Source organism: Canis aureus, chromosome 13 (genome assembly GCF_053574225.1).
Source record: "Canis aureus isolate CA01 chromosome 13, VMU_Caureus_v.1.0, whole genome shotgun sequence".
Classification (NCBI taxonomy): domain Eukaryota; kingdom Metazoa; phylum Chordata; class Mammalia; order Carnivora; family Canidae; genus Canis; species Canis aureus.
The window spans coordinates 51,904,964-51,918,993 of NC_135623.1; the positions used below are offsets into that span (position 1 = coordinate 51,904,964).

General features: G+C 38.9%; 1 protein-coding gene across 5 annotated transcripts in view; it reads right to left on the reverse strand.

The window, feature by feature from the left end:
- Window positions 1-14,030, reverse strand: part of TTC29 (tetratricopeptide repeat domain 29) — a 237,006-nt gene that overhangs the window by 182,307 nt on the left and 40,669 nt on the right. For all 5 annotated transcript variants that reach the window (XM_077846272.1, XM_077846273.1, XM_077846274.1 and 2 more), the window contains exon 6: window positions 10,069-10,254. In XM_077846272.1, the coding sequence (XP_077702398.1) occupies window positions 10,069-10,254 (186 nt within the window). The remainder of the gene's footprint in view (window positions 1-10,068; window positions 10,255-14,030) is intronic.

Sequence of the window (14,030 nt, forward strand, 5' to 3'; positions counted from 1 at the left end):
TTCTCAGGTAAGGCATATGTAAAGAATCTGTTACTCTGAATTTGAGTTTCTGAAGTGTCCATGTTGTAGTGTTCAATATTGACAGCCACAACAACTACTGTGTCTGATCTCTCTCTCTCTCTCTTTTAAGATTCTATCCATATATTCATGAGAGAGAGAAAGAGAGAGAGAGAGAGAGCGAGAGAGAGAGAGAGAGAGACAGGCAGAGGGAGAAGCAGGCTCCATGCAGAAAGCCTGATGTGGGACTCCATCCCAGGACCCCAGGACCATACCCTGAGCTGGAGGCAGACGCTCAACCACTGAGCCACCCAGGCATCCATGTGCCTGATCTCTTGATGCCTTTGCTTCAATGGTTGGTTCTTCCACACTTGAAGAAATTTCAGTGAAGGAAATTGGGAATCCAGGATAGAGTCAGAGAGCTTGTTTGAATAGTGGATCCTAATTCCAAAACCCATGATCAGGTACTGAATCTGTGCTCCTGAACGAGACACTCCAACACTGGGTCAGCCAAGAGGCCCACTATGTCCTCCTGGGTCCAGTAATGATGATCATGGGATCCTAAAGCAGGTTAGGACCCTACATAGTAGGCAAAATGCTACTGTAGATATGTGGTACAGTCACTGTATATCAGGTAGCTTTAAAAAATTATGTTTTTCTGGGATCCCTGGGTGGCGCAGCGGTTTGGCGCCTGCCTTTGGCCCAGGGCGCGATCCTGGAGACCCGGGATCGAATCCCACGTCGGGCTCCCGGTGCATGGAGCCTGCTTCTCCCTCTGCCTGTGTCTCTGCCTCTCTCTCTCTCACTGTGTGCCTATCATAAATAAATAAAAATTTAAAAAAAAAAAAAAAAAAAAAAATTATGTTTTTTTTTATTTTTTGGGTCATAAATACGTTGCACATCTACTATATTCAAATAGAGAAACACAATGGAAAAAGTAAAATGCACCCATTTTTCCTATATTGAAAAAATAGAAATTGAATTTTTGAAAGACTAAATTATATTGGTAAATTGAGGGATTTATGTATCTTTAAAAATATTAAAATGGAAGTTTTCAGGGAAGCACAGAAACATTAGATATCACATTGCAAAAGAAAGTGTTAGACTATTGTGTGAATTTTTCAAAGAAATTGCCAAAAACTATTCACAGGATCGTAAAATCCCTCATTCACAATAAGGGCATAAAAGTGTTAGGAGATTGGAGATTGCACACAGTGGTAGCAAATAGACGCTGAAATCCCAGGGGTTTAGACAAAGTAATTTTCTTGCTCTCATGAAGTCCACTGAAGGTTGAGTGACTTTCCAGGGCAGTTCCCCTCCAAATACTCATTCAGGGATCCAGACTGTTTCCATCCCATGGTTTCACCATCTTAGCATATGTCCCGCAAGATTACCACGGCAAAAATGGAGATAGCTTGGAAGGCTCACATCTGCTCCTCCATGCTTCAGTCTAGAAGTAACTACTTAGAGCCTATTGGCTAGAGTTAGCATTTTTATAGTGACTGACACACAAGACTCAAATAATGGCCATTCTTACCATTATGTTATTAGACAAGAGCATTTTGAATGGCTGGATAAGAGTTCAACAGGTATACTAACCATAATTTTTTTAATTTATTTATGATAGTCACAGAGAGAGAGAGAGAGAGAGGCAGAGACATAGGCAGAGGGAGAAGCAGGCTCCATGCACCGGGAGCCCGACGTGGGATTCGATCCCGGGTCTCCAGGATCGCGCCCTGGGCCAAAGGCAGGCGCCAAACCGCTGTGCCACCCAGGGATCCCCTATACTAACCATAATTAAAGTGTTACCCTAATGTAGGACATTTCTATTATTTTCTTTCTTGTAAATCTTTGTCTTCACATCTGATTATTTCCTAGTAGTAGATTAGCAGGGTTAAAGGATGTGGATATTGAAAAAAGTCTTGATTCATATTTTCAAATGCTTTGCTAGAAATGTCAAGCTAATTTATCCTATCACCAGCAATGTAAAAAATGTGCTTTACTTATCAAAACTTTACAAGTAGCAAATGCTACCTTAAATAAATAGGCAACACTGTTTCTTACACATTTGAATTTGGTACATTTTGTCCTATCAGTACATTCACTTGCATCATTGCAATGATCAGAGTACTGACCTGCCTCTTTCATTATGCTCTGAATCAAGAGGCCATAAATATCTTTTCCAGCCATGAATTTCCAATGCTTAGCCCAGTATCTTGCACACAGTTGAAACATAATAAACATTTGTTATAATATTTCAGGTGAAAAGTCTATCTTTAGTGCTTTAATTTGTACTTTTTTTTTTATCAATCTTGTTTTTTTTCTTTGAATTTTCTTCTTAGCTTCCTTTACCATTTCTGTATTGATGTTATATGGTTTTTCTCACCAACTGATAATGTTCTTGAAATAATAATGATATTAATGTTATCACATTTCTTTCAAATATTTCCCAGATTTATCATTTCATTATATGAAGTCTTTAATAAGCAATTTTTAAAAAGTATGTGTCAAATCGCTCAATATTTGTTTCTGATAGTGGAAATTTTATTCCCCTAGCCCATGTTTCCATGAGGGGACTCCCTCTCTCCTTCCCCCTTGATTTCTCATCAAGAAAGGGGAGATGACATAAGCTGGTGAAATGCTGAGCTCTCATCCTCTCTGGACTCAATTCTTAAGGAGGTTTGATGCCTGAGCTCCACCCTGAAGCTCACAGGCACAGGCTTAGAACCCTCAGGAGAGTCAGCTTCACCAGTCTGCCAGTGATCAGGTGGTTGAGATGAATTCTGGAGGATAAATAGAGTCTGACTCGGTGAGTTATAAGCTTTGTTCCCCAATGAGCCTTAACAATTATGATTTGATTCCCACGTTTCTTCTGAGTCAGTCCTGAACTTAAGAGTAGGGAGAGAATATAATGGTCTCTCAGTGAACCCCATCATTTTCATTTGTGCTTTGTTCAATTGTTTGTATGTTCGAAGGTCTTTCCTATCTAAGGCTAAATGAATATTTGCCTATATTTCCCACTTGGATTTTAAGAGTTTATTTTCAAGTGTTTCTTATAAAATTTAATTTTTTAAAAAATATTTTATTTGTTTACTTGTGAGAGACAGAGAGAGAGAGAGAGAGAGAGAGAGGGGCAGAGAGACACAGGCAGAGGGAGAAGCAGGCTCCATGCAGGGACCCCGATGTGGGACTTGATCCCAGGACTCCAGGATCACATCCTGAGCCAAAGGCAGATGCTCAACTGCTGAGCCATCCAGGCATCCCTAAAATTTAATTTTAAAGTATGATACAAGAAGTCATTAGCATGACTGCAGGATGTTTGGTAAATATAGAAAATCATAAAGAGAAAAATTAAAATGATACTTAATTGTGACACTGTGTATCTTCTGGTTCCAAAATTATCGACATGGATTAACTTTTGTAGATTTAACTACGCTTAATCAGTTTCAGTGTTTATTGCCAGTTCTTTTACATTAGGACTTCCTTCTTCTTGAATTTTTAGTTTTGATTTGTCTCTTGCTAAATAGGAGAATACAATATACATGGAAAATACCTTCCAAGTGCACTTTCTGAAACTTGCAAAAGAGCGTCTCCCATTGCTTCACACAGGAACCCAATCTTGGCTCTGTAGCATTGCTCTCCCTTCTCAGCCTCACAGCATTCCACTCTTTCCCCTCCCCTCGAGCCCCAGGGACTTTGCTTCTTTTTATTTTGTGGCATTTGATGTTGCAAAGGAGAAAATTGTGTCTTAATTTTTGTTACAATGCAGGCAATCTGTGCTTTCTCTTTGAATGCAGGTAGGAGTCCGCCTTCATAAAGGCATTCACAAAATTACCCAGAATTTGTCTAGGATCTTTCTTAATTTTTGACCACAGTATGAAGGGCTATTTCAATCTACACATTCTGAGGGCTTTCTTAGGGTCTGGGAAGTTTTCTTAAAATGTCTTTGGTCATTGTCTTTGTTTCAGTTACTGTATACTCTTACTCTGGGACTTCCATACTTACCCTGTCTTTCCCCTGCACTTTGCATGAGTGCTTTAAATTTGTCCTCAAAATCACCGATTCAGTTTTCTATGGAGTCGGTTCTGCTTTTTATTTTTTCCACTCAGTATTTTAACTCTACCAACACATCTTAACTGAAGCATTCCTTACGTCATCTGGGGCTCTTTCTCGACCCATTTGGATCAATCCTTGGGCTTTTCTGTCTTCCACCTGGATCTTTCTGCAGATACCAAAAATTTTCCTAAAATGGTCACTTTTGCTAGATTGTTCCTTATCTGAGTCTTCAGATAAATGTCAGGTCTTCCTTGAATTTCCTACACCCCCCATTTGGGAGCAGTCTCTGTAGTCTTGGGTTTTCAAGGTAAGCAGCATGGATAGTCTGCCCTTGCCTCTCTGTGCACTGGCCCCTCAGTGCTAGTAGAATTGCCTACTTCTACCTATAGTTGGGGGGTAGTCGGTAGAAACAGCACTTCATTCAATATCAATGCCTCGCAGGCATTCTCCTAGGACAGATAATTGATCTCCTCTTACTTTAACTCACTGGTTCTCTTCTAGTTTGGACAGTTCTTGAAAACATCTAGTCTTTGGAGCTTCTTTTGAAGCTTGTCATCTTGCTCATGGACCTATCTCTGTCCTAGTTATCACAGGACAGGATTTCTATGCCTAACACTTCTTTGCTAAGTCTCTATGTTAATTTATGTTCTTTATGCAGAACTTAAAGATTTAAAGGGTAAAGGTTTACTTGCCCAGGACTGATCTTTGCAGGCTTGCTTCAGCAAAGTTCTAAGGAAACCATGCAGCTTCAGTGCTTTTAAGGCAATCAATTCTAATCTATTGCAGTCCCTCTCCTCTGACAAGGGAGAGATTGGTGATCCCCAACAAAGAATGCCTGTGTAGCAAATCTTGCAATTTTTATGGTATATCCTATGGCTGCAACCATGAGGCAGAGACCTCAGCCTCCACCCCTTTTCCATCTCCCCCTCTGCTGATCATGCAGGGGAGGGGCTGAGCTACATCAAATCATGAATGCTGAGCTGGCAGGGTAAGGCTTGTATGAAGGCTATGCCACATGATGTTGCTATTGTGTGTCCCTGGTCACACCAGGGGTGTGATCATACTTCCCTAAACATACAGCATCCAATGAAAGGGCAATGGGCAACCTGCACACCTGCTACTGCTCCTGTCTCTGTGAGTTCTCTTGGAGCAGTGCTGCTCCAGCAGGCCTGCTGTGAGTGCTGCTGACCAATTACCTTGTTAGCATGGCAGTTGTCCCAGCAAACTGGGCATCTGTTCAGGTCCATACCATGGCCTTCTGGAAGCAAGTCAGAGGACTGGAAATAAATCAAAGACCAAGATTGGAATGAGAAGAGTCTGCTGGTGGTGTTGTTGCCAGCCTTCAGGAAGGCCAATGAGTGACTATTAGCAGGAACTAGCTTTGAAAAATCCTAAGTAGTAAGAAACCTATGGGGTTAAGGCTCTCAGTAATAAGATACCTTGTTTCTTTTTTTGTCCTCTTGGAGGGATTTGCCTTGGATGGGGTGGATACTTCACTGACAGAAAAGCTGAACCACTGCCCCTCATAAAATTCATGAAAAAAAAAAAAAGAAGAAGAAGAAAAGGAATGTCTTCTCCATTATCACTAAAAATGGGTGAAAATGTATTAGGGAAAAATGATAACTGAACATAGGCAAGACAAAGGCGAGTGGGCTCCTGAATTCTAACTCCTTTTCAATGGTGGGCTTCTCCATAGGTATGTTCCTGGATCTACCTTCCACTACTGGATGTATCAGGGGAGAGCGCAACCACTCTAGAGTGTCTTCACAACACTCCCCTGCTTCTGGTGCCTTCTGGCCCCTGGTGAACTGCACCAAGATACATTACCTAGAATCTGTCCATGGAGCTCACTGTCAACAATAATTCTAGGACCTGAACTGGGCAAGCCAAACAGGACAACACCTTTCTTCAGAAGTTCCCCTGTCATTGAGAGAGCTTGGGATCAATCCTGGAGAACCTGGTTAGCCAGTGTTCTATCCCTGCAGTACCATCACAGATGATGGCCTCCTGAACTGGAAGATGTGCACTGCCTAAACTCTTCCTACATTGGTATTCTCCTCCCCATTTTCAGTGACCATGATCAGCACTCCAGGGTTATCAGCCAACATCTATTTCTAATCATCCTCCTGGTCTCTAACAGCAAAGTTGAGACTCAAAGCTCTTATGGGTTAAAAGGGAATGGGTTGCTGCCAAGAAGAGATGATGTTTACAAGCCATGCACTGAATTGGAAAAGGAGGAATAGGACAAAGAGGTATACAGAAATTAAGGGTTAACTTGCCCAAGACTGATACTTTCAGGCTAGCCTTTCAGAAAATATATTGGCCCTTCTGCAAGGCTCCATAGAAACCATCTAGCCTCAGTGCTAAATCCATTAATCTGGTCAAAAGCAAGGCTGGGGCCCAGATCTTAAATCACTGGAAGTGGGGAAAGGGGAAAAGTGTTGGTACTTGCTCAACTATGAATGCTGATATGGTCAATTCTGTCTGAGTTTGCTTATCCCATCTCCAATCCTAATAGAACCACAACTGCAAGGCTTGGACCCCGGTATCCTGATCAGGCCAGGGAAGGGGCTGGTGCTGGACCCAACCACTGAAGGTATCTGATGTGAATAATGAGAATGCCAGTGCTTTAGCCAATGGAAATCAGACCACATTGTGTACTAGGGCCTCATCTTTAACAGCAGTGGGAACTAGAACCCGTGCTTGACTCTGGCCAGGGGGCTTTGGGTAAGGATCTGGTCACATATGTGTCAGCGGGCTGCACACTGGCCCTGACTGTACCCAGGTTCCTAGTCCCTGTGACTATGGCTTCTGCTCATGTTCATTTGCTCTATAGTTCCCTAAGGGTTCTGGAGCCATGCCCTGGACTACAGCCTGCTTGGTTGGGCCCTGACAACCTGCCCTTTGCCATCTGCCAGCTGGTATCCTGCTTTAACCTGCCTCTGAGCCCAGCTGCTGCCTAGCTGTTGCTGTGGGGCCTCCATTTGCTTGTCTGGACCAATCAGCTCAGATTTGCGGAAGCTACACCTCCATCACCTCAGGGGGAACCCTACAGCCAGGTGAGTCCCCACTGCACTCTGGCCACATATTCTAAGTAGTCCTAGTTCACCCTTCTCATGAAAATTTTACCCGGATTGCAAAAGCTGCACAGGTACTTTTCACCATTGCAAGTCACATCAAGCACTCAAAGCCAATCTCTGGAATTTGCAGCAACACCAACTCATTTTATCCATCAGGCAAAAGGCGTGGCTCCTAGGGTCTATGAACTGATTAATATTTTAGACCTGACAAAAAGTGGCTGCAAAACAAAAAAATACAATCTAACTTAAAAATAATTTCATAGCCAAAATGTTCTAATTGCTGTGGAATATGGGTGCATTTTATCACATTGTAGGGTGGAGCATGTAAATGTGAGCAAGCCAAGGACCTGCAAATGTAATCTCATGGTGGTGCCACCCTCACATTTCCCAAACTCAGCCTCATTCTCAGTCACTGAAATGACAATGAATAAATGAATAGATAAATGAATAAGGAAAAGGGGCACCTGGGTGGCTCAGTTGGTAAGGGTCTGCCTTTAGCTCAGGTCGTGATCCCAGGGTCCCGGGATGGAGTCCCTCATTGGGCTCCCTGCTCAGAGGGGAGCCTGCTTCTCCCTCTCCCTCTGCCTGCCACTCCCTCTGCTTGTGTTCTCTCTCTCTCTGCCAAATAAATAAATAAAATCTTTTAAAAAATGAGTAAGAAAGGAAGCAATGAATAAGTCCTCCAACAGAAATGCATGCAGAGATTTTAAAAAATCAGGAGGGAAACTGGAAGTTGTTGTTGAATGGGTATTGAGTTTCAGTATTGCAAGATGAAAAAGTTCTGAAGACAGATTGCACAACAATATGAATATACTAAATGCTACTGAGCTGCACTCTTAGATGTTCAGATGGCAACTTTTGTTAGGCAATTTTTTTGGAATCAAACTGCATCTTAAGAATCACAATTAAACTTTACACAAAAATTCAGAATATAACTATGATAGCTATTTGAATCTCATTGAGCCACTCTTACATTTTCATCAGTGTGGCCCTGACTTCTTCGGCCTTATTTTCATGTTATTTCTTCTGTGATTTCTTTTTTGGGACCAGTAATGCATAGTTGATATGATTTATTCTTGCAGGTGACAGAAAATTATTGCCCAAATTACAGAAACAAAACAAAAACTCCATTCAATGGAAAGATTTCCTAGAGTGGAGAACAAAAAGGTGCTAAATTATATTCTAATATATAATTTTCATAATTAGTACATCATGAAAATAGAGGAATCCTTTGCACAGAGGAGTGACTATAGGCTCTAAAGCTAGCTGACTAGTCAATACTAACTTCACGACTAACCAGTTCAATCTTTGTGCCAGTTTTCTCATCCTCAAAGTGAAGATAATAATTTTCAAAAGCTTAAAAATGTTATTTGCCTCACTTATGAAATGAGAATAATTTTTAAAAGCTTAAGCAATAATTTTCTTTACTTAAGCAAGAACTTATCCCATTTTTCTTTAAAGATTTATTTATTTGATAGAGATAAAGAGCACATAAGCATGAGCAGGAGGGGCAGAGGGAGAGAGAGAATCTCAAGCAGACTCCCCTCTGAATGCAGAGCTGGACTCAGGGCTCGATCTCACCACCCTGAGATCACAACCTGAGCTGAAACTAGGAGTCGGAGGCTTAACCAACTGTGCCACCTAGGCACCCCACAATTTATCCCATTTTTAGAAACTGAAAGACGAAACTCTACTTTTAACAATAGGCTAAATGTTTTAACAAATAATTTGTCAAATTATAGCAATATTATCCTTTCCTTGCCATGAAGCTTAAACCCAAAGTCTGAATGCAGGTGTGTTCCTATTTTGCCTTGCCACTTTTCGTTCTCACTGCTGCTCAGAAACACACTTTCTGCTTTAAACAGGTTGCACCTCCTACCAGTTCCTCTAATTATGCTTTAGTAGTGCCTTCTTACAGAATTGATTGTCCTGCTTCTTTACCTGCCTAAATTCAACCCATCTTCCAAGTCCCCCACCAGTCCTTGCTGATTCCATTTTGCCTTTTTTTGAATCTAGTCTATGATCTCTCACTTCTCTGAATTTTTTTGGTATTACTGAAGATGGCCCTCCAGATGGCCCTTGAACCACCATCTACTGCCTCCTAGCACCTACCATGTTGTAGATTGCGATGTGTAATTTTCTATTTATATATTAATTTTTACCTTTTGTGGTGTCCTATATAGTCCTACCCACAAAATAATCAATATTTTCTCATTTAACTGTTTGGCCAAAGTTAAAATTTTTGTGGAAAATCAGTTTTTTTGAGAAAAGAAATAGCATTATTCATGCTAACTTTTCATATATTTTCTTTGCATATAATCTACCTACCATTCCTTCCATAAATAATTTTAACTCTTAAGTTTCTCTTTGCATTCTTTAGTAAAACACCATACAAAATGTATTTTTGACGGTATTTGCTGTTTTAGACTTTGGCTTGCGTTAAGATAACCTTATGAAGTTGCTTTTAAAGGACCTTTCCTTCGGAAATTGTTATAAAACCACGATGGAGTGATATCTAAATTATAGAGATATGTACAGGGGATATGGGAGCGCTAGGAAAATCACGAAGTATGTCTTCCTTTTTTCCCATTTTCATACACAAGAAATCCAGTTAAAATGAAGAGAGGGCTGTAGGAAAGGAAAGGAATTCAAGCCCTACAGCACGCGGCACTGACAGACACGTGTGCATGGGTATGGAAGCAGCCTGCTCTTGCTGCTGCTGCTGCTGCTGGGAACTCCAGCCTGGGCGCTGGGGTGGACTGCAAGGAAAGCTTTCGCGGAGCCCCTAAGTCACACACCTTTGCTTTTTAATTGCAACAACTTACAGTCTTATACTAACGCCTCAGGTCTTTTTCTCAACCCCCACGTGCTTTCTGGCTGCACCGACTCTGAATCCTCCAAAGCAACCAGGACAGCCTGACAAATGACCACTCACCCTCTTCCTCGAAGAGAAGTCCCATGTGCGCATGAGCCTCGGCTTCCTTCTTCCCACCGTCAATTTTGATCAGTTGAGCAATCTTAAAACATCGCTCATAGAAGTGGTTCCTTACCCATTTGTCTTCAGAATTATTGAAGTAACAGGCCAGTGCATACAAGTTATTATAGACGTCTTCAAAGTATTCTTCAAAGAAAAACATAAGCTGCGTTAGAAAAATATCTCACGGCCTGTCCCTTCAAATGGCAAACCAACCTAGTGATTATTTATTTTCCCCTAAAAAGAGGATTAGCTATTTTAAAAATGGAAATGCAAAATTAAATTAATGCGTCTTAACCACTAAAACAGTTGCGTTAAAGGATGTGCACACGAGAAAAAGCAACCAAAATCTTTCTGAAAACTTAGAACATGTAAGAAATTGACATACTCTTTAGTTGAAACACTAGACTATATAAGACAAAAGACAGGATAATATGTACTAGCACTGTTCTCAGGTCTATTGCAAGAGATGAATATGTGTTATCATCAAGTACTTTTCCCATTAAAGATTTGAAAAGTATTTAGATTCAAGAGAAAACAATGTTTCCTAACTATTGGTGGGGAGCTAATAAGGAAAGCAGATAAGATATGTAAATAGAGTATTTTTACCCAGAAGGAAAAATAATCACGAGCTTATTGATATAATAATATGGGGATTGGGATAACCCTATCAGGTTCATATACGTTCTGCAATGTTTCCAGTGATACAAGTTACTAGCAATGCTAACAAAGAATGGATTTCTGTGCTTCTATTTCTCAATATCTTTTTCTGCTGAAAATGAACTAATACTAGTCATCCTTCTCACTCAGTTATTAGTTTATTAGTTGTTAGTTTTTAAACCCTCCCTTTTTCCCTAAAGTGGCACCTGACCTACTTGTATACAAAAAGCACATTAATAAATTGTGAATTAGTCTTTTAAACTGCACTGCAGTCAATCATAAACTTGGACAAAAACCTGTGTGTTAATAAATTGTGACTCAGTCCCGCAAATTCCATTTTATTGGTGAATATGAACAAATTCATATTTTTTATGTCTTTTTGCATCTGTGTTATAAGCGCAGTTGTAGATATATGGTAACTTCTGGATTACTCTTCCAAGGATTTTTTAATAACAATCATTATCTATTAGAATTTATTGATATTAATTATTCACAACAATCAGAAGAGTCAACTCAAATGTTCCTGAAAGGACTACAATTATGAAAAATATTTATATATTGCCCACTAGTATTCCTATAAGACTAAAATCAAAAGGCCCAGAAAATAATGAAATGAGGTTGATTACAACAAAAGGTAGTTTTCAGGATCCCTGGGTGGCGCAGCATTTTGGCGCCTGCCTTTGGCCCAGGGCGCGATCCTGGAGACCCGGGATCGAATCCCACGTCGGGCTCCTGGTGCATGGAGCCTGCTTCTCCCTCTGCCTGTGTCTCTGCCTCTCTCTCTCTCTCTCTCTCTGTGACTATCATAAATAAATAAAAATAAAAAAAGGTAATTTTCAAGAACTATACATGTCATTCTAATGTATCAAAATAAATTTCTGAAACTTAAGTCATTTCTTTACACATGTTGCTTCATAATTTCATAGGAAATTAAGGCTTATCTCAAAATAAGGGCTATACCTAAACATTAAAGTTAAAAAAATAGAGGTCTCCCTGTCTCCCTATTTTAAAATACTTTTTGAAGGAGCTGGGGATTCTGGAGAGCCATTCTGCTGTTTAAGGTTACTCACAATAGGCATGAGTTTAGGTAAAAAGCAGTGAGTAACTGGAGTTATTACTTGAAACAAATACTCTCATCTCAGAACTGACTTCTCTTATGTTTTATCTTTGCATTGTGAACCTTCTACCTAAAGTGAATGGAGCACTAAAGTGTGTTTTGTAATGTTTTATATTCTTTGCCATCTTTAGTTATTAGAGAATTATGATTTTTAAAAGTCTAAAGCATTCCATATCTTCCATTTTCAAAAAGTTATATAAAGAGTTTTTGAAAAAGTGATCCCCAAATAATTTTTCTGACTTTCAGTAATCAGAAAAAAATTTCCAATACTCCACATGTTTTTTTTTTTTAGAACAAGTTGTGTTAGCTATCGTTTCCATATTTAAAAACCACTTGTTATCTAAGCTATTTTTCTACAGAAAAAATGGGGTATTTTTCAGAGCATTAAGTATAAGGGAATATATTCAAGTTTTGAATCTTTGAACAATCCAAATATATGCACTGTACCCTTTACATTCTAAGCAGCCTTATCTCCTTGTTTGTAGACCACTTACTTGAACTGTCAGCAGATATTTACAAGATGAAAAACATTTTTATTGTTGGTTTATTATTTAGATCAGTATTCATTGTGCTATCTAGAAAAGGAGATTCTATGGTGAAATAAATTGGAAAATGTAGTTGCTAATTTTCTTCTTTCAGTGACCACACACTATGCATCAGTATGTTAAAGGCTCTGGTTAAGTCCCGCAATAAACCAACCTACTTAATATCCATGTTAATTCACCTGGTGTTTCTCAAACTTATTTTACCAGATAATTATTTTTGTTTTGCTTTACATGAAACCATTGGAAAGATCCTGGAGACTCTTTGTATAGAACACAGTTGGGGTATCTTAAATAAATGTTATTAGGAAAAAAATTGCTGCTTAACCATTAACAATAATTTAAAGTCACGTGTAAATAATGTTTGAATTATCTATTGATTCAGTTGCCCATTACCATTATTGCCATCTCTTCTCCAGCCCCATGGGGCACAAGGCCCTAATCATAATATTACAGATGGTACAGAGATGATTTACAACAATGGGTAATATAAAAAATGTTATTAGGGACCAAAAAATCCATCTTAACAAATGGAAAATAATCAAAAAAGAAATGGCTGGCTTACTTTAAATACTTCTGTGCTATAAAACAGTAAGTGATGTTTTGAAGAGTAATTTAAATAACTCTAGGTTCCTGCTCTGTAAGTCTCAAGAGACAGAACTGACCCAAGATGACTATTGTTAGTGCCATAGCTTTGATTAAATGAACTTCATTGTGACCCTAGAATGATAGTGTTTCCAATGAGAAGCAATGAGAATGCTCAGAGATACGCTACTTCAGGAATATTTTTTTCAGATTCCATATTCCATTCCATGACCATAGAGGATAGAATCTTGAGACACCAGATTTTTATATTCTAGGTTAAGTGTGTGTGTGCACCTGTGTGCATTCTTTAAGATCTAGGATTAATTCAAAGTATTAAGAGTGAAGGTGTCTATCCCATTTTCTGGGAGGTTTTTAACTCATATCACAATCTTTCCTCAATAAAGTTTATATGTTAAATGTGAAAACACTATACAATTTTTTAAAGCATACAAATATTCACATGTACTTCAGCTGAAGTATTCTCAACAATGTTTTTTTGCAATAATTTTAACTTTCTATATTGCAACCAGGCAAAAGCCACTGCATTTTGAAGGAGAAAACCTTACAGAAGAGTTATTCTGAGCAAGAGGTAGTTTTATTTCACTTAACAAATGCAACTTAGTTATGATGAACATATGATAAAGCCACCCAGTAAAGAAAATATTTTTTTACTTACAACATGTGTATAAAATATTGACTACTATAAAGTTTGCACTTTTTTAACTTTTGGAATTGGAGAAACAGTTAAAATGTTTGGTTACTTATCTTAAATAAAAAATTTAAATGTTTTCTACCTTAAAATAGACTACTTAGCATTTTAGTTTCTTTATAATTACAAAATGCTTTCTGACAAATTTCTCACATTTAAGACACTTTGTAACAAGTGATGTATTTGGCTCATATTTATGCTACTCAAAAGGAGCCTCTATTTAAAACACTTAGTGAGTATGATGAATTCAACAAGAAAAAATGACTAATGGGGAAATTTTATCTTGTTCAATTCTATTTTCAGTGCAAAT